Raw genomic sequence first — 19,505 nt, forward strand, 5'->3', positions numbered from 1 at the left:
TCTCAACAACACCAATTCCAATAAATCATCATTGTACACAATCAATATCATACTCACCATCAACATGGTTCAACCCACAATTCAACCATAACCAATCATCAAGCATATATCACAACATGCATATTTCTCATACATCATACCACCAAGGCATCAATAATCATCATCACATATATGACCACATCATATATCTCAATCATTCAACAACATCAACCATTCAATGCCTATCTTAGGGCCTCTAGCCTAAGTATTTCCTACCACATTACATATTAGATACGGGAAACCAAAACCATACCTTAGCCAATTTCCCAAGCTCAACCGAAGCACTTCCAAACCACTTATCCACAAGCTCTCAAGGCCTCAATACCTCCAAGAACAGATTTTTCACCACCAAATCCCTTTTTAAGCTTTTCAATATCACCAATCAAGCTCCAATATTCACACATACACAACCTAAGCCACAATCATCATACCCATACACAACATCTCAATACCCAAACATCATAGAACAACAAAATTACACTAGAGTTGAGAATTTTACCACACCCAAGGTCCAAGAAGACAAGATTAACCTTCTCCTTCAAGAGAGTTGGGTCCTATAACATCAAAGAGCCCAAAATCTCAATATTTTTGCTCATAAAACTCGAAAATAAGGCTGGAATTTCGAAGAGCAAAACGTGGCTTACCTCAAGATTAATTGTATGGGTTTTGTAGAGCTCTCTGCGGTGAACGCGTGGCCGCAAACGGTGCGGCAATCGGAGCTCTAGATCAAAAGTTATGGTGGTTTGAAGATCAAGTGAGAGAAAGAACTTGAGAGAGTGTTCTTCCCTCCATGGCCTCCATTTTCAGCATGTGAGTGTGTTTAGTGAGGAGAGAGAATGCTGAAAACTAGGGTTTTGGTCTAGTTATGTTGGGCCAAGGGCCCACTTTGGGTCCGGTTGGGCCGGTTTGGCCCGTTCGGTCCAATCTTGGTCCGATTTCTATAAAATTGGTACCGAAATTCTCGTCTCAGTCTCCTCTATCACATTTAGCCACAAAAATCACATTTTGGGATTTCTAGAATAAATTCTCATTTATGGGTTAATTAGCCGTTAATTAACCGGGTTTTACTGATTAAAACGGACATAATAAAGACAACCCTTACTTTAATTTGAATATCTTCTCTTATCCTGTTATCCATATGGGAAATGGTTCACTCTTACCACACCATGCGTCAAATCTGATGCAGCTAATTCCTATCCGCCAATCTTAGCCTGATTTAACATTTATGTTGGTAGCCCCTATTGCTTGTAGTAGTTTTGTATGTGACGCAATTAATAAGGTACACATGATATGAATCTATCACAATTTCCTATTATATGAAGTTAAATCATGCTCTTTCGGTGCTACTGGTTAGATGTCAAAACTTGTGTTAGATGTCATAAATAGTTTAGGAATTAATCAAATATTAAATATACGAATTTTATTTTTTTAACCGATAGAACATTTATAAATGAGTTAAGCTTGATAAAGTAATTTGAATAATCCATAAAAATATATATGTAATTGGTCTTAGTATGACTAAATTGACTCAAAGATGATCCAAATTTATCTGAATTACTTACTATTGTAGTACTTACTATTGTAGTACTGTCAGAATGTTGCTGAGGGCTGGTAAGTTAGAAAAGACTTTGGTCCAAATGATGGTTGAAGGTTCCCTTGAGGGAGAAGAAAAGGCAAAAGCAATAGTAAAAGAGATAATGCTTTATGAAGTTGATACAATCATATGGAACCTATTGACAAAATGGATACATGAATCGTTACACAAGGGCAAAGAGGCTTTGCAAAATGCAAAGGAAATAGAGGTAACTTTTGGCTTTATCATTTTTTCATTAAAAGATTAATTATTGAATTTATTTTTAAAGATTTCATGTCATTTTTTAGATAATCTTTAATGTGCTTTTTTAGTTTCTTTAATTTCTCCTCTATTATAGACATGGAATCCAAAGTCCAAAGCAAAGCCAATTGCACAATCTGCTGTAGAGCTAGTGAAATTGGCCAAGACTATTATGGAGCAATTTTTTCAGAATCCAATTGGAATTACTGAAGATATTGTTCAAGAACTTGTCAATGGACTAGAAAATCTCTTCCAAGACTATATAATGTTTGTTTCAGCATGTGGTAAGCACTTTGAACATACATAAAGCTTAAGGTGTTTATTTTATACAGTATAATTAATCTATATCTAAGAAATATTTGATGACTTTGTAGAGGTATGATCTTTTCAATTTGTTTGCATTCTAATTTGATAATTAAAAGATAACTTAATTCCCCGGATGTCCCTACAATTTTCCTTAATTTGTGAATAAGATTTTATAATTTGAAAATGTTTGTAATTGAGTCCTCGAATTTTCATTCAATTTAAAAATGCTTTTGCTTTCCAGGTACAAAACAAAGCTATGTTCCCGTGATTCCTTCACTGACAAGATGCAACCGAAATTCAAAGTTCAGTATGTTCTTGAAAAAAGGATGTCAATGCAGTGGTGGTGGTTCATTGAAGGCAGACCACATAAGTAATGCAACAAAAGAAGGTCATAATCCTAGGCCATCGAGTAGTCGTGGCACACAATGCCTCTACATTCGTCTCAACACCTTATTCTATCTCCTGACCCATATCAACTCCCTTGAAAAAACACTCTCTCAAAACCTTGTTGTACTTCCTTCAACTCGCAAGTCACAAGTGCCGCCTGCTACAGGAAGGTGGCATAGATCAGACACAAACACAATATTGAAGGTCTTGTGCCAGAGAAATTATAGAACTGCAAACCTTTTTTTTTACAAACATTTTTTTTACAAAAAGTTAAAAGTTATTCTTAATATTTAATTTGTATCAATTTTTTATTCTTAATATTTGAATATATTTCAATTTTATTCTATTAGTTAGCTCAATTTTTAACTCCCACCTATTTTGCAGCGACCAGGACAACCACAGAGTTCTCAAATGCAAGATGATTCTGATGATCTTGGGTAGGTTATTTACTTTAATTTGAATATTTTGTATTATTGGTGGATTGCAATTTAAACAAATATAAGTCTAAGTTTAGTTATTTATCTTGTCTTGAGTTTTTATGTTAGAAGATTATTTATTATTTTGATAAGTTTTTAAACTCATTATCTAATATTTAGTATAATTTTATTTTTATATTTAAAATTTTATTTGTCTTGTTATCTAAATTCTGTATAAATTTTATTTCTAAATTTAAAAGTTTATTTGCATTAATTGTTTACTATTTTTCAAAAAAAATTAAAAAATATGGCTATTAAAATCGACGATAACGTTGTCGCTTTTTAAATTTAAAATAGACAAAATATAGACAAAGAAGTTGTCGGTATCCAAATAATTAAATCAACGGCAATTGTGTCGATTTTATTGAATCAAATATCGACAGAAATGACGTTGATTTTATATAATAATATCGACGGCAATGTTTTCGATTTTAGTAAGTAGGTAAAATTTCCAAACTCATATTATAGATGGAAAAGCTGTCGATTTTATTAAATTATTATAAGTCATCGATTTTATTAGAATTTTAAAAAAATGACATGCTTTATAGTGACCATTCCGGCCGTCTATTTTGCCGTCGACTTTTAATATTATCGACAGCTTAGCCGTCGATTTTAACGATGTTTCTTGTAGTGTCCAAATCATATTATTTTAGCTAAATAAATTTTATCTTTTTAGGTAGCTCAAATATTAGAATATTTGAATTATCTTTTTTTAATTTTTTATTTTATCTAAATTTAATTTTTTATATTTTTAGATTTAATTTTAAAAATTTGTGTTAATGTTAGAATATTTTAAAAAAATAATATTATAGCTTAATAAATCTATTAAAGACAGGTCGATTATGGCACATCAATGTGAGCCAATTTGGTGATAAATAGAAGACACAATTTAGCGTTCATGGTTAAAATTTGGTGGCTAAACTCCGTTTTTGTGGTACTATACGTGATATTTTCTTTAGTAACATTTTAAACATCGTATTTTTATTCTAAATGTCCTATTTTATCCTATTTTAGTAAACGAAAAAGGTGATAATATAAAAAGAAAAGAAATTTAAAAAAAATTAATTTTAGGTAGAGGACTAAAATAGGATGCACTAAAATATCCGACTAGAAAAAATAACGTCTCAGGTATCAAAGACAAAATTAAGACGGAAGTCATTTGTTAGAGACTAAAATAGTACTTTACTCATTATTTTAACTCGTACTCTAAGTTTGTAAGTCATTATTGAAAAGATAAAATTATGTAGATGCATTAACTAATAATTCATGATTTCCAATATGATCACATGTTGATATCCTTGAAAAATAATAAATTCTACAGCGTAGAACCAGAGTTTGGATCAGGGAGTGAAAGTGGGTGTGAAGATGCATAGCAGTCTTGTGAGAAAACCAGTGCATCCATGATCAATCACAACTCGTGGAGTGAAAGCGAGTGAAAGTAAGAATTAACATAACTAATAGAATTTTGACTTATATATACATGAATTACTCTGTACAATGAAATGTTTCATTAATTTCAATGTCAAACTTGGCGTTATCAATCCCAACTTTCATTAATTAGTTGCAGATACTAAATAACTTAGAAGTAATGAACACTCGGTATTTAAAACCATAGCATCCATGGTCAATCACAACTCGTGCTAAATACTAGTGCACAGATTATGCTTAAATCCACAAAAAGGGTCAGGCAAACTTGGATCAAATATTGCATCACATTTTAATAGGAATATAGGTAATTACTTACTACAGTACATGCAGACACATCAAATGAACTAAAATTAAGCTCGAGTTCTATTATTGATAGGATAAGTCAAAAAGAAATTTCAAAAATTTAATAGTAAATGAGTAAAATGACATAATCTTCCTAGTTCAATAAATGTCAATTCAATCAATGAATACAAACTATACAAATCATCAATAAAAGGTAATTAGTAAATGGTACAAAATTACCAATCATTCCAAAATCTGAATCATCTTCAATTTGCCATTCCAGTTTCAAGGGCCACAATAGGAGACTCAGCTGGTCTGGAACTCATTCCGGACTCTTCGTTACTTGTAGATGCACAAACCGGGATATCGGGATCAGGACTTGATGTTTTCACTTGATTAGTAAAAGCCGATTTAGCTGCTGAGGTTGGTGCTATTCCACCACCAATGCTCCTATCTTTTTCCATCTTTTGCTGATTTTTCACACTGTCATGTCGTTTTTGCTGATCACAAACCAAACATCATCTTTCGTTACAAAGTATAAAAATAACATAGTTTATAAATCTAAAACACAAGATGCCGAATCACCATATAATAAATTTCTAGACATAGTTATAGTATGAGATACCTTAGTGAGGATGTCAAGATGGCTACTGATATTCTTTTCTGTATCATCGTCTACCGGCTCCTTTGGGATTCTACCAGGAATATTAGGACAACTTTTGTTGTAGTGCCTTGTCACACTGCAATTTGAACACCTTCTCTGTTGCTTAAATTGAGTTTTCTTGGGAGCTCCCTTACTCTTCACCACCAATGGGTCAACAACGTAGTCATCATCTAAATTACCGTTGCATGGATTTTCACCTCACTTTTGGAGTTTTGTAATTATGTTGACAACATCATTCATTGCTTCGACAAAATCACTTGAGTTCTTACATGCAACATCCATCAACCTAGAACACTCAACAGCCAACACACCCAAACGACACTTTAGTACCTTATTAGAATCGCTTGGATCATCGACATTTGACTTCATGAAATCACTCTTGGCATTCTTCATCCAACGCTTGCACACTAAGCATTCTGGAATAACTTCAACGTGTTGGTGCTTTAGGCATGCGAATATGTGCATGTAGGGAATCACTCTATTTTCGAACCACAGACACTTGCAACGAAGCATCCCCCCAACTCTGTCAAACTCAACCATATAATCAATCTCTGGCACTCCAAAACTGTTACACTTGAAGTATAGTTTTCCACCATCCTGAATTACCAACTCTGTATTCATAGCACAAGCACCCTCAATTTCCTTCCTAACCTCTCGGAACATGTTACGAATGAAAGTCTTTGCAGTAATATCCTCATTAACAAGAATACCACATCCAAATATGATGGTCTGCCCATGATGATTGCTACTAGAAAATATCACATGTGGTTTATTGTATACATTCCTATTGTAAGTCAAATCAAATGTCAAGACATGCCCAAAGCACTCATAATCAATACGGCTAGTCCCATCATCCCAAAACAAATTTTCTAATCGATTCTCATTACTTAATGTGTACTTGCCAAAGAAAAAAGAATCGTTACCAGCTTTACCTCTCAGGTAGCTTATTGCAATATTTGCATTACCATCCTTCACCTTTTTCTTCCTATGTTGAGTAATGAGTTTGTACATATCTTTTTGGTTGAATGACAAGTTTGCATATCCACCTTTTTGAGTAGCCAAGTATCCCAAGATGTGACAGGTCCTGATGCTTATGTCGTGCAAATTCTTCGCCTGAGCTTTATTCGAGACACTGAATGTGCAATACTCAGGCATCATGCTAACATCGAGTGGATCAACTAATCCATGAGATTGCTCTTCATAGAACAAAATAACCTTCCATTTATGAATTTTTCTATCTAGTCTTGCACGAATTCTCACCCGACAACAACTTTGAGTTAGGGGTCGGTGGTCCCTGATTCTTTCGTCCTTTTCAACCTCTTCCTTTCTTAAGCCCGCCTAATTACAAACAATTTGACGCATAATTACACAACCATCGCTATCACGTCTGACTTCATCCAACCTCACAGCGAAACCGTGCATCATTGCATAAGTCTTGTAGAATCGATAAACAGCTTCCTCATCTGTAAACTGAAGTTGCATGATATCTTCTCGTGACAGCTCTGCTATTCTTTTATCTTGAGGTCTATCTTCATCAGCCTCCGAATCGTCGTCTAAAAAATCTAGATCGTCTCCTCTTGGGAACTCCTCATCAGAGTCTGTTCCAAAAAAATTGCTATCCGACGATCCCATCTCCCAAAAATAAACATACACCTACAATTTATAAAAAAATAAACACATCACCGCACAATTAACATTTCACAGATATGTAGAATAGAAAAATTACCACTAATTCACATAAAATACAGCAACACCTTTAAATAACTAAAAGATTTTAATACAATCCATCGAATTGTATTTACTTTTATGTTTCCCATTTGGTTGACTAGCTTGTTTGTATCTTAAAGACCTAAGCAGAACAACATATATTTAGATTTTTTTTACATGAGCATCAATGATTTCATCACTTTGGAATTTTATTTGTTATGGTTTGTACAAAGTAGAAATGGCATTCTCACCAAAAATAAAATGAAGGAAATGTATGTAACAATGAAAACATGTGGTAGTAATACTTGCACCCGACCAAAACTATGTCACACACGTTATGTTTATGCCTGCTCCAGTTCCCTTACGAAACTTTCGTTATTGGGTTAGCCATACACTTCACATGTTTCTAGCGATTCACATGGCATTATCTAATGATACAAGTCTTGGATAAGAATCTACAACGCACTAGAACACTCATTCTTAAAACCAGCATTCTTAAGACCAAAGAGTCAGGCGGAAAGGGGGGCTCTCCGTTCCCGGTTCTCCTGTAGCTGGATCCTCCAGAACCACAAGAATCCTTAGTTAGAATGGGATTCCAACTCAGCACCTTTTGAGATTTTGAGAAGAGTTACTCTTTGGAAACAATATAGATAATAAATATTAGAAATTGATTCAAATGAGGCGTATAAAGGAAGACAACGCTGATTTGGATGCATTTTAATCTAATGTTCAAGAATCATGAAGGCATGCACAAGGAAAAGCATTCAGCTTCTTTTTATTTCTGGCTGGCTACTACCCATTTTTATTTGCTTCATAATCATTCAATAGATATACATAATTAATATCATACAATTTGTTAAGGCCTTCTCTACTTCATGACTTCTATTTCACTTCTTTCGAAGGAAATAAACAAAGTGAAAATTAGCTTAGAAAGTAAGCAGCACAATTAAATAAAAAAGAAATAATTCACATTAAGTAAATACTTTTAGGAGATTATACACCAAAGCTAAAGCAGTAAGCATCGTCTTCCATATGAAAGTGAAAGTGAAAGGGGGCATTGTGTGTAACAAAAGAACACCAACAAACAGGGACATTGCAAGAAGATAAATTAAAAAAAAAAACACAACACCAGCAACAACACAACATCAGCAACTATAACAAGATGAAAGGTTCAGAAAAATAAGACAACAACATCCAAGGTGTTTCTGATTAAAATTAAAGCTACTCTTGTTCTAATTACCTATTTGAATTCAAATTAATTCAGTTCAGAACAAAATTAAAAGGCATAAAGCAAAGAAAAAGATATAACAAAATTAGTGGCTTATTTTAGTACATGCCTAGCATGGTTAAATTGAGATATAGTGATAAATTACCACATAAAAGAAAAATATATAAATGTAAATAACCAACGAGGATAAAATAATAATAAATGGGCGGTTTAGGGTTTAGGGTTTATGAAAGTTTATTCAAAGATCTTTCCAACGGTTCAGAAATAGTTGAAAAAGGAATTTTGTAGAAGAAGTCATATATGTTGGAAGTTTGGGGTTTAAAAGTGTAATTCTGCAGCTTTTTAACTTAGTAAAAAATTTTGGAAAATCGTGCTTCAACGCGCACACGTGGCCGACGCGCACGCGTCAGTCTCGATTTTTACTCACCCACGCGTACACCTGACCGACACGTATGCGTCGCTGCATTGATGCAAATGCCCCATAGAAAATCCCGAGAGTTGTGCGGATACTGTGCTGGTTTTGTGTAAGGAGCACAAGATGCACCCACGTGTACGCGTGGCTGACCCATACGTGTTGCTCTGCTTTTCTGACTAAACAGGCACATGTCAACTAAACGGGATTCTTGTAGCAATTGGGATCATGGATTTTCAGTTTATGGGGGGTTGTATGGGATTTGTAGTGTGACTAACAATACAGATTTGAGAATGAAGATAACTTTCAATGCAATTATGAATGCCATTTTTCCGACTCGATTTAGTATCATACATGTAATGATTCTCATGTTTCTTAGAGACATTATTCAGATAGCTGGAATTCTTATTATAACTATCAAAAAAACTTTCTGGTTCACTTAGAAAAGAAACGCGCACGTGTTACGTTGGTTTTCTGGCTTCCACGCGTGCGCATGGGCAACGCGCACGCATGACCCTTTTTTCAGCGAAAGTTGGTTTTTGAGTTTTTAAAGCCAAATTTCTGAATTCTAAGCCTCCATTTTCATCCTCTTGGTTCTAATCTTTATAGCATGCCTAGTAATGAAAAGAAGCTAGGACATGTGGTAACTTGTGGATGAAGTAAAGTAAGAATCAATGATGAATGATGAGTAATGATGATTGTATGAGTTGCTGAGGATGATGGTGAGAGTGCTGTATATTTTATGAGCCAGATGGTTGTGACAAGCATTGAAATATGGCTGCGTATGTACATGTATATGATTAATGATCAAAGGATTATGAATGACTGAGGAAGCTTGAACATGTGGCGAGTATGCCGGAGATGCATATATGATTAATGAATGTGGTAAATGAATAATGATGGAAAGTGTTGGATGTGATGTGTGACCCCGGGTAGTAGGCAGTGGCATTGTCCACTTGCTCCGGGTGTGAGATGGGGAAGGAGGATTATGATAAATGAGTTTAATTATGGGGTTTTGAATAAATGTGTATCTGTGATACCTGGGTAGTAGCAAGGGTCGTGGTTCGTCCCGCTTGCTCTGGGTCATTGTCTGAGAATGGATAATAATGAAGGATCATTATGAATAAATGTGTATTTGTGATACCTAGGTAGTAATAAGGGTGGTGGTTCGTCCCACTTGCTCTAAGTTAATGTTTGAGATTTGATAATAATGATGATTGATTTTAAACTAAATGAATGTATGTTTTGAGATCCTGGGTAGTAGCAAGGGTTGTGGTTTGTCCCACTTACTCTAGGTCAAAGATTGTGATGCCTGGGTAATAGTGGCAACAGTGGTGAATCCACTCGCTCTAGGTTGAGCTTTTAAAGACCCGCCTGGGTAGTAGCCGCAGTAGTGGTTATTCCACTGGCTCTGGGTTGAGCGGGAAGTAGCAAGGGAGTTGTAGCTCAAACCTACTTGCTCCGCGATGGGTGTTTCTGTCCATGATTAGCTACCAGGATGTGTCGGTTGGCTATATAACCGACAGATGATATCATCAGCCATAGGACAAGCATACATCATTTGCATATGTTTGAATTCTTTGGGTTTGCCTATTTGTTTTGGATTGCTATTCCGTATATGCTATGTTACCTGATTATGTGCTACTTGTTCTACTTGTACTTTAATTGTGTATTACTTGTCTGTATTGCTTGTATTTGTACAACTGAGAGGTCCCTCATGCTGGTGCCGGTGTATGGTAAGGGCTGTGCTTGATGAGATGAGTTGATGGTGTAATTGAATAATGACGATGACTATTGAATGAGATAATTTGAGCTCCTTGGGCAGACGCAGTGAAGTGATTTCACTTGCTCCAGGTGAGGGTATGATGTATTGATATAGACTCGAGCATAAGGATTTGAATATTAGGGTGTTACATTTATAATCTTATATTTCCAATCAGGCTCGTCCATATCCAGATCCAAATCATTTATACATATATACATAATGGAGTTTTATTAAACAAAATCATTACATATTTATACTTTTAGTATATATAGCCATATGCAAATAAATTGCATAATCCACATCCATGCAAGTTTTTTTTCAATCTTACCCATCTCTGCATCAGATTAGAGTAATAATTTGAGTAAACAAGTGACACCTTCACTTATCTACATGATTATATCCTTTCCTTTGAATTTAAAATACTAATAAAAATATATAATGATTCCCATAAGTGTAGAGAAATTAATCCATCAATTTACATCATGTTTTAAAGGTGTCTATACTTGTATAAAAGGAAATGAAGATACAAAACAAGTATCTAATTGGTAAGATAAATAAAGTCCTATTTTATTTTGAAATTTTTATATTTTTAATTTATGTTTTGGTTGTTTTTTTTTTCTTTCCTTTTTTTTAAGATTTAATGATTAAAAAAACTAGTGTTCATTGTTTTATTCACAAAAAACTAAAATCAGGAAACAAAATATAAACAATGTAGGTAGGAATTTAACCCCAAAAGACCCAAAGCATGTCAAATATATTGAAGGCAAAACTAAAAGATTATTAGTAAAGAACTAAAAGATTTTAATACAATCCATCGAATTGTATTTACTTTTATGTTTCCCATTTGGTTGACTAGCTTCTTTGTATCTTAAAGACCTAAACAGACATTTTTATTCTTACTTGGAACGTGCTTCTGCTTGCAACATATTTTCAGATTGTTGTTTTTCTCTAATTGCTAAGTAGTATCCATCAAGTTTGTTAAAGTAGATTATGCAAATACATGGACGAACAATAAAGTAGTCAATTTAGTTCTAAGAATCTTAGTTGTAAAAGAGCCACAATAACCAGTACCAGAATAAAAAAGAATTAACTTCAGGTTATGCACGCATATGTTAAAAGAACTTACTCTTGGTGTATATTATTTCAATTTTTTCAAACCAAATATAGTAATAACCTGGAGAATGCACAATTGCACTTGGTGCGTGCTAATAAACTAAATGCAAATTAAACAATGATATAACTATAAACATAATAAAAGGTAATATATGATAAGACTTTGACTAATTAGCTTATTGATCTTGACATAGAACAAGTGCGTATAATTCCATTCCTTCTCCAACTATACAAAAAAACATGAGGACCTAACTAGTAGAAGATATAACTCTAAAAAAGATATAAAATAGTTGGCATGTTCTTTCTAAAAATTGATCCTATTAAAAGGTTAATTTATATTACATAGGTTGTGAAGTAATGCAATAAATTCTCCTCCTTTTTGTGCCATATTACATAAAAGAAAAAAAAGGGTATGTCACTATGTATGTAAAACTATTCACACATTGTAAAACCCGGTTAATTAATGGCTAATTAACTCATAAATGAGAATTTATTCTAGAAAGCCCAAAATGTGATTTTTATAGCTAAATGTGATAGAGGAGACTGAGACAAGAATTTTGGTACCAATTTTATAGAAATCGGACCAAGATTGGACCAAACGGGCCAAACTGGGCCAACCGGACCCAAAGTGGGCCCTTAGCCCAACATAACTAGACCAAAACCCTAGTTTTCAGCATTCTCTCTCCTCACTAAACACACTCACATGCTGAAAATGGAGGCCATGGAGGGAAGAACACTCTCTCAAGTTCTTTCTCTCACTTGATCTTCAAACTACCATAACTTTTGATCTAGAGCTCCGATTGCCGCACCGTTCGTGGCCACGCGTTCACTGCGGAGAGCTCTACAAAACCCATACAATTAATCTTGAGGTAAGCCATGTTTTGCTCTTCGAAATTCCAGCCTTGTTTTCGAGTTTTATGAGCAAAAATATTGAGATTTTGGACTCTTTGATGTTATAGGACCCAACTCTCTTGAAGGAGAAGGTTAATCTTGTCTCCTTGGACCTTGGGTGTGGTAATATTCTCAACCCTAGTGTAATTTTGTTGTCCTATGATGTTTGGGTATTGAGATGTTGTGTATGGGTATGATGATTGTGGCTTATGTTGTGTATATATGAATATTGGAGTTTGATTGGTGATTTTGAAAAGCTTCAAAAAGGGATTTGGTGGTGAAAAATCTATTCTTGGAGGTGTTGAGGCCTTGAGAGCTTGTGGATAAGTGATTTGGAAGTGCTCCGGTTGAGCTTGGGAAATCGGCTAAGGTATGGTTTCGATTTCCCGTATCTAATATGTAATGTGGTAGGAAATACTTAGGCTAGAGGCCCTACGATAGGCATTGAATGGTTGATGTTGTTGAATGATTGAGATATATGATTTGGTCATATATGTGATGATGATTATTGATGCCTTTGTGGTATGATGTATGAGAAATATGCATGTTGTGATATATGCTTGATGATTGGTTATGGTTGAATTGTGGGTTAAACCATGTTGATGGTGAGTATGATATTGATTGTGTACATTGATGATTTATTGGAATTGGTGTTGTTGAGAATTGGCATGAGGAAGAGTATATGATATGTCAATATGTTTGAGTTTGAGCCACTTGGGTGAAGTGGGTTAAAATGATGAGATAGTGATTTTGATAAATTGTGGTAAAGTGTCAATGTGTGGGTTGAGGAGGCTTGATGTTGAAATTGATATATTTTGATTGATTTCAAAGAAAATGGATGAAATTGGCATGTTTTGATTGGTTTTGAAAAGAGTTGAAAATGGCCTGTTTGAAAACGGCACTTTGTGGTTTTTATGAAAAACATGGTTTTTAGGCATACTTTGACGGGACATAACTTGGACTACAAATCTCTGTTTTATGCCAAATCTATTTAGAAATGAAATTGGATCCGGGATGTCCATGCCGTTCGAAGAACGGGTGAAAAATGATTTAAAATGAGGAAGTTATGTCCGTTGGAAGATTGGGATTTAAATCTGTGAATTCTGCAGCTTTTAACTTAGAAAATTTTTAGCAGAATGACCCCAAGCGCGTAGGCGCACTTGGCGCGTACGCGCCGTTCTTCCAGAAAATGCCATCCACGCATGCGTGTGATGTGAGCGGGCACGCCGATTGTGCTGCACCCAATGCTCAGCCATTTTCCAGAGAGTTGTGCGAAAACTGTGCCAGCTTTGTGCCTGGGGCACGAGAGTACCCACGCGTACGCGTGGTTGACGCGTGCACGTCGTTTGGCTATTTTTCAATCCACGCGTTAGCGTGCATGACTCTTACGCGTCGATGAGTTTTTGAGGCCATCCACGCGTGCGCGTGGAGTGCGCGTACGCGTGGCCCTGTTTTCATCCCAAAGTTGATTTTTGAGTTTTAAAAGCCAAATCTCATACTTCTAAGCCTCCGATCTCACCACTTATATCTTAAATCATTATGATATGTCTAGCTGTGAGAAGAAAGGCTAGTGAATGTGGTAACTTGCGAGTGAAGCAAGGGGAAAATGAATGATCAATGAGGATCAAGCATGACTATGTGAGATGCGGAGGATGGTGGTGGAAGTGCTTGTTATGCCATAGGCCGAAAGGCTGTAATTGTTTTTGAAACGGCTGGTTATGGATTTAACCGTGAGCCGGATGGCTGGATTATTGCCGTGTTACGGCGGAGCCATGATTATGGCTATGTATAAATGCATATATATGCTGTTGAATGAATTGTGAATGTTGCACTTCCATTATCGGAGATGAGAGTTTCCCTGGGAGAAAGCAGTGGCTAGCCACCACGTGCTCCAGGTCGAGACTTGAAGCTCTTTTGACCCTATGTCGTCAGGGTGGCCGGGCACTGTGAAATTCCCGGACGAGCTCACCCCCAAAAATATTCACCAGTGATGGTGATGGATAAATATTCACCAGTGAGGGTGATGGATATGGATCATGATTATGATCAAGTTATAATGAGCATGACTCAAGTTGGGGAGACACGACAGAGGGACAGTCCAATGGTTAACTGCCAGGACTTGTCGGGTTGGCTCTATAACCGACAGATGATATCATCAGCCACTAGGGACAGGCATTCATCATATGCATACTATATGGATTGTTTGAGATTGCCTATTTGACTGCATATTACTTGCTAATTGTCTAAATGCCTTACTTGTTCCTAATTGTATATTTCTTGCTTGATATAACTGTGTTTGCTACATTATACTCCTGCTGGTGGTTGGGAGGTCTGAAGGAATTGGAAAGGGAAGTATTAGTTAGACTGAAGAATCTTTAGTCAGATGCCCTTTATGGTTTAGCCTGTTTATAAGCTTTGATATTATCTGGAGGGAGTTCTAGGATTGCCTTTGGCTTTCCTCCATTATTATGTATTATATATGTGGAGGCTGTTACCATGCTGGGGACCTCTGGTTCTCACCCATGCGGATTTTGTGGTTTTCAGATGCAAGACGTGAGGTTTCCCACTGAGGCATGCTGGAGACTTCTATAATTGCGAAGATCCTTTGTTCTCGGGGCTATGTTTTGGTTTATATGTTTTTCTTAGATACTTTTATCTCCATTAAATAATACAACTGTGATGACTCCTCTTATGGGAGATTTTGGAGAATAGGTTTTATGTATTTGTTTCCCTTTGGGTTTCCTTTGGGGTTTTCCTTATTTTTATCATATGTATATATTGCTATGCTCGGACCGGTTATCTTCGCAGCCGGATTTTGAGTCTTGATATTCCTGTTTTTGACACTCCTTTGTATATATATAATCACGCGTTGGTTATCCTTGTTCGTTACGTTATCGATCGGAGTGTTGCGCTTTCGAGTTGCGATTTTTGTTTACCCCTTTTTTTTACAAAGGCTCCTTGTTATAATCAATCATTCATACTACTATACGTACTAAATTTTTATTTTAGAGGTCGTACTACCTTGCCATCTCTGAATTATGACTTAAGCATAAGACTCTGTATGGTAGGGTGTTACACACATCAGTATCCAAAATAATTAATAGAAAAACATATCTCTTGCCAAACTCATTTAAATATTGCACTTGAATCTAAAAGCTAAAATAAAAGCAAGAAAAAAAAGTAGCACATTTTACAATATAGTTAAAAAACAACTGAACAAATAGCACTAGATAACTTAGACCACGTTTTCAACTACCACCCAATAAGAGAAGAATGCATTATTATTCACAAACAAGGAATAATTACTTATATAAACTCTGTAGAATAATTACTTAGTGTTACACAAATATCTATTATTTTTTAATACAAAAAGAAAAAAATAGTACTTCTAAATACTGTTGAAACATGTATAAAATTATGTTTAATGAATTTTTGAGGAGATATCTTGTCTATTTTATATCTAATTTTATCTCCAAATAAATTTATATATATCTTGTAGTCTTTGAATTTCTGTCTTAAGATAATTATCAAAAGGACATTAATACGCTCAACATGTAAGAATTTCTCACCTCTCCTATGTCCTAACAATACAAAAAAAAAGTGATCACTATTTACTTGACCCTTCAGAACACACTGACACTTAGTTCACATTAAATACTATATGGACCCATAAATGTAATCTAGTGACCATTTTTCCTTGCACAGCTACTTGATAGAAACAGTACTTCATTAATGCAATTTATTTAATATAAGAAGTTGTAAGATAACTCAGTAAATGCATTCACTTCATTTATAAGATAACTCAGTAAGTGCAAAGCAGTGAGCTTTTTCAAAAACTGTAGAACTAAGAAGTCCCAATAATTCGTACTGTATAAAAGAAGCTAAAATGAAAGGGACACTCTACTATACAGATTGAGGTTGTATAGAGAGAGAATTAAATTCCTTTTATAATTAATTTTTATTATTTTATTAATGTGCAAAATGTGGGTCCTAGTATTTTCAATCTCTCTTTCATCACATAAACAGAAAGATCTGTAAACGTACATCTTTACCATATAATTCACCAAAAAGAAAATAATTTAAAAGGCAGCATATCTAATACCAACTACTTCAAAAATATTTTTTTAAATGAAAAAGAAAGAAATAAGAAGGGGTATTCAATTCTAGTCTAAACAACCTCTCATCTCCTCTCCTCTCTCTCCACTCCCTAAAGAAAAAAAAAGACTGAAACTTGAAATTAAAGTTTATGAGTAATGAGCGGATATTTTATACGCTTTTTGGTGGTATTTTCATGTAGTTTTTAGTATGCTTTAGTTACTTTTTAGTATATTTTTATTAGTTTTTATGCAAAAATCACATTTCTGGACTTTAATATAAGTTTTTGTGTTTTTCTGTGATTTCTGGTATTTTCTAGCTGAAATTGAGGGACCTGAGAAAAAATCTGATTCAGAGGCTAAAAAAGGACTGCAGATGCTGTTGGATTCTGACCCTCCTGCACGCGAAATAGATTTTCTAAAGCTATAGAAGCCCAATTGGCATGCTCTCAATTGCGTTGGAAAGTAGACATCTTGGGCTTTCCAGAAATGTTTAATAGTCCATACTTTGCTCGAGAATTGATAGCGCAAATTGGCGTTTTAACACCAACTTTCTACCATTTTCTGGCGTTAAACACCAGAACTGGCATAAAAGCTGAAGTTAAACACCCAAACTGGCACCAAAGCTGGCGTTTAACACCAGAAATAGCCTATGCACGTGAAAGCTTCAATGCTCAGCCCAAACACACACCAAGTGGGCCCCGAAAGTGAATTTTTGCACTATCTATCTTAGTTTACCCATTTTCTGTAAACCTAGGTTACTAGTTTGTATAAAAACTACTTTTAGAGATTCATTTTGTACCTCATGACATTTTACATCTGAATTTGTATCTTCTACAGCATGAGTCTCTAAACCCCATGGTTGGGGGTGAGGAGCTCTGCTGTGTCTCGATGGATTAATGCAATTATTTCTATTTTCCATTCAATCACGCTTGTTTCTATTCTAAGATATTCATTCGCACTTCAACATGATGAATGTGATGATCCGTGACACTCATCACCATTCTCAACTTATGAACGCATGCCTGACAACCACCTCCATTCTACCTTAGATTGAGTGTGTATCTCTTGGGTTCCTGGTTCACGAGCTTGATTGTCTCTCCTGACAACAGAGTATTCAAATCTGTGAAACCAGATTCTTCGTGGTATAAGCTAGAATCAATTGGCAGCACTCTTGAGATTCGAAAAGTCTAAACCTTGTCTGTGGTATTCCGAGTAGGATCTGGGAAGGGGTGACTGTGACGAGCTTCAAATTCACAAATGTTGGGCGCAGTGACAGTGTGCAAAATGATCAATGGATCCTATTCCAGCACGAGTGAGAACCGACAGATCATTAGCCCTACATAACTTGTAGTCATACCACTTTCACTGAGAGAACGGATGGTAGCCATTGACAACGGTGATCCACCAACATACAGCTTGCCATGGAAGGAGCCTTGCGTGCGTGAAAAAGACAACAATAGGAAAGTAGAGATTCAGAAGACAAACCATCTCTAAAACCTCAACCTGTTCCTCATTACTGAATCACAAGTACTTTTTATTTCATGTTATTTATTCTTCCTAAACAAAAATCATTTTTATCATTAATCTCCTGACTAAGAGTTACAAGATAACCATAGCTTGCTTCAAGCCGGCAATCTCCGTGGGATCGACCCTTACTCACGTAAAGTATTACTTGGACGACCCAGTGCACTTGCTGGTTAGTTGTATCGGAGTTGTGTGGTCACAATTCCGTGCACCAGTGAGGCTTCAAAAAACACATAAATTAGAGAAAAAGAAAGCAAGAGGACAGGTTAAAAAAATAAAAAAAGCAGAGGCAGCAGCTGAAAAAACCAAGGATTTTTCCATTTCAGACACAGAAATGTGATCCCAAAACCTGTTATAGTTGTGAACTTAAGTAAAAGATAATTATAACAACAAGAAAAGATCAAAGCAATTAAAAGTTTCAGGAATGAAAAGGGATGTTTTTTTTTGTGACTAATGAAAAAGGGAGGTTGTAATAATAAACTTAACATTTAAAAACATATTTTTTCCTAACTTGCAGTATTAGGCAATAAAATTGGATTCAATATACTAATGCCTGTGCATCTTAGTTCAAAATGGTATCAGCAGAACCCAAGATTTTGACAATATAAATAAAAAAAGAATAATAAATAAACAATAGGAATTGACATTTGAGAAGAAGAAGCTACAATAAAAAATACAGTGAATAAAAAATGAGGAAAAGACAGAAGCCTATAATTGTTCAGTAAATTAAACATGGAGGTTATCTCTTTCAAGAAGGCCAAAATGCAGTAGGACCGAATGCAACATTAACTCCAGTGACAATTTCTCTGAAGGGTTATGTTGGCTATTTTGAATTAATTAACAAAAAACAAATGCAAAAAATGGCTATATCCTCAAGTAACAGAAGAACACAAGCAAACAGAGGGGATCATCCCAAGTCCTTGGAATATAATTAGTATAAGTGGATTATATTAATTTCAATATTTCAAAGTCAAATTCTATCTACTTGGGCAGGGTCTCTGTAACACCCTACCATACAGAGCCTTATTCTTAAGTTATAATTCAGAGATGGCAAGGTATTACGACCTCTAAAAATAAAACTTAGTACGTATAGTAGTATGAATAATGATTAGAACAAGGAGCCTTTGATAAACTCCATTTTTAGGGTTTATCTTGTATGGATTTTGAGTGTTTTTATCGATGTTCCTTCACACTTATTCATATAAAATGCATGGCTTTGTGTTTCCTTTCCGATTTTGGTTCACAGATGAAAACATGCTTCTTCTACACCAATTATGTTATTTTTGAATCCTCTTCTATTACCATTCGATGCTGTGATCTGTTTGTTGAGTGATTTTAGAGTTTATAGGGCA

At 35.1% G+C, this 19,505-nt stretch overlaps 1 protein-coding gene across 5 annotated transcripts; it reads left to right on the forward strand.

Annotated features, from left to right (window-relative positions):
- The first annotated feature begins 1,187 nt into the window (after positions 1-1,187).
- Positions 1,188-17,570, forward strand: LOC112777467 (protein unc-13 homolog). Of its 5 annotated transcripts, XR_011862622.1 has the most exons (7): positions 1,188-1,318; positions 1,625-1,841; positions 1,971-2,157; positions 2,421-2,770; positions 2,951-3,003; positions 4,364-4,480; positions 15,077-15,408. XR_011862622.1 is itself a non-coding variant. In XM_025822143.3 (6 exons), exons 2-6 carry the CDS (start codon positions 1,635-1,637, stop codon positions 4,413-4,415), a joined length of 849 nt encoding a protein of 282 aa, XP_025677928.1. In that variant the 5' UTR covers positions 1,188-1,318; positions 1,625-1,634; the 3' UTR covers positions 4,416-4,583. The 5 variants fall into 5 exon arrangements, 2 of the variants coding, with proteins under 2 accessions (XP_025677928.1, XP_072053622.1); XM_025822143.3 differs by lacking the exon at positions 15,077-15,408 and having other exon boundaries at positions 4,364-4,583; XR_011862620.1 differs by lacking the exons at positions 1,188-1,318; positions 15,077-15,408 and adding an exon at positions 16,947-17,570 and having other exon boundaries at positions 1,494-1,841.
- The last annotated feature ends 1,935 nt before the right edge of the window (positions 17,571-19,505 follow it).

Source organism: Arachis hypogaea, chromosome 1 (genome assembly GCF_003086295.3).
Source record: "Arachis hypogaea cultivar Tifrunner chromosome 1, arahy.Tifrunner.gnm2.J5K5, whole genome shotgun sequence".
Taxonomy (NCBI): domain Eukaryota; kingdom Viridiplantae; phylum Streptophyta; class Magnoliopsida; order Fabales; family Fabaceae; genus Arachis; species Arachis hypogaea.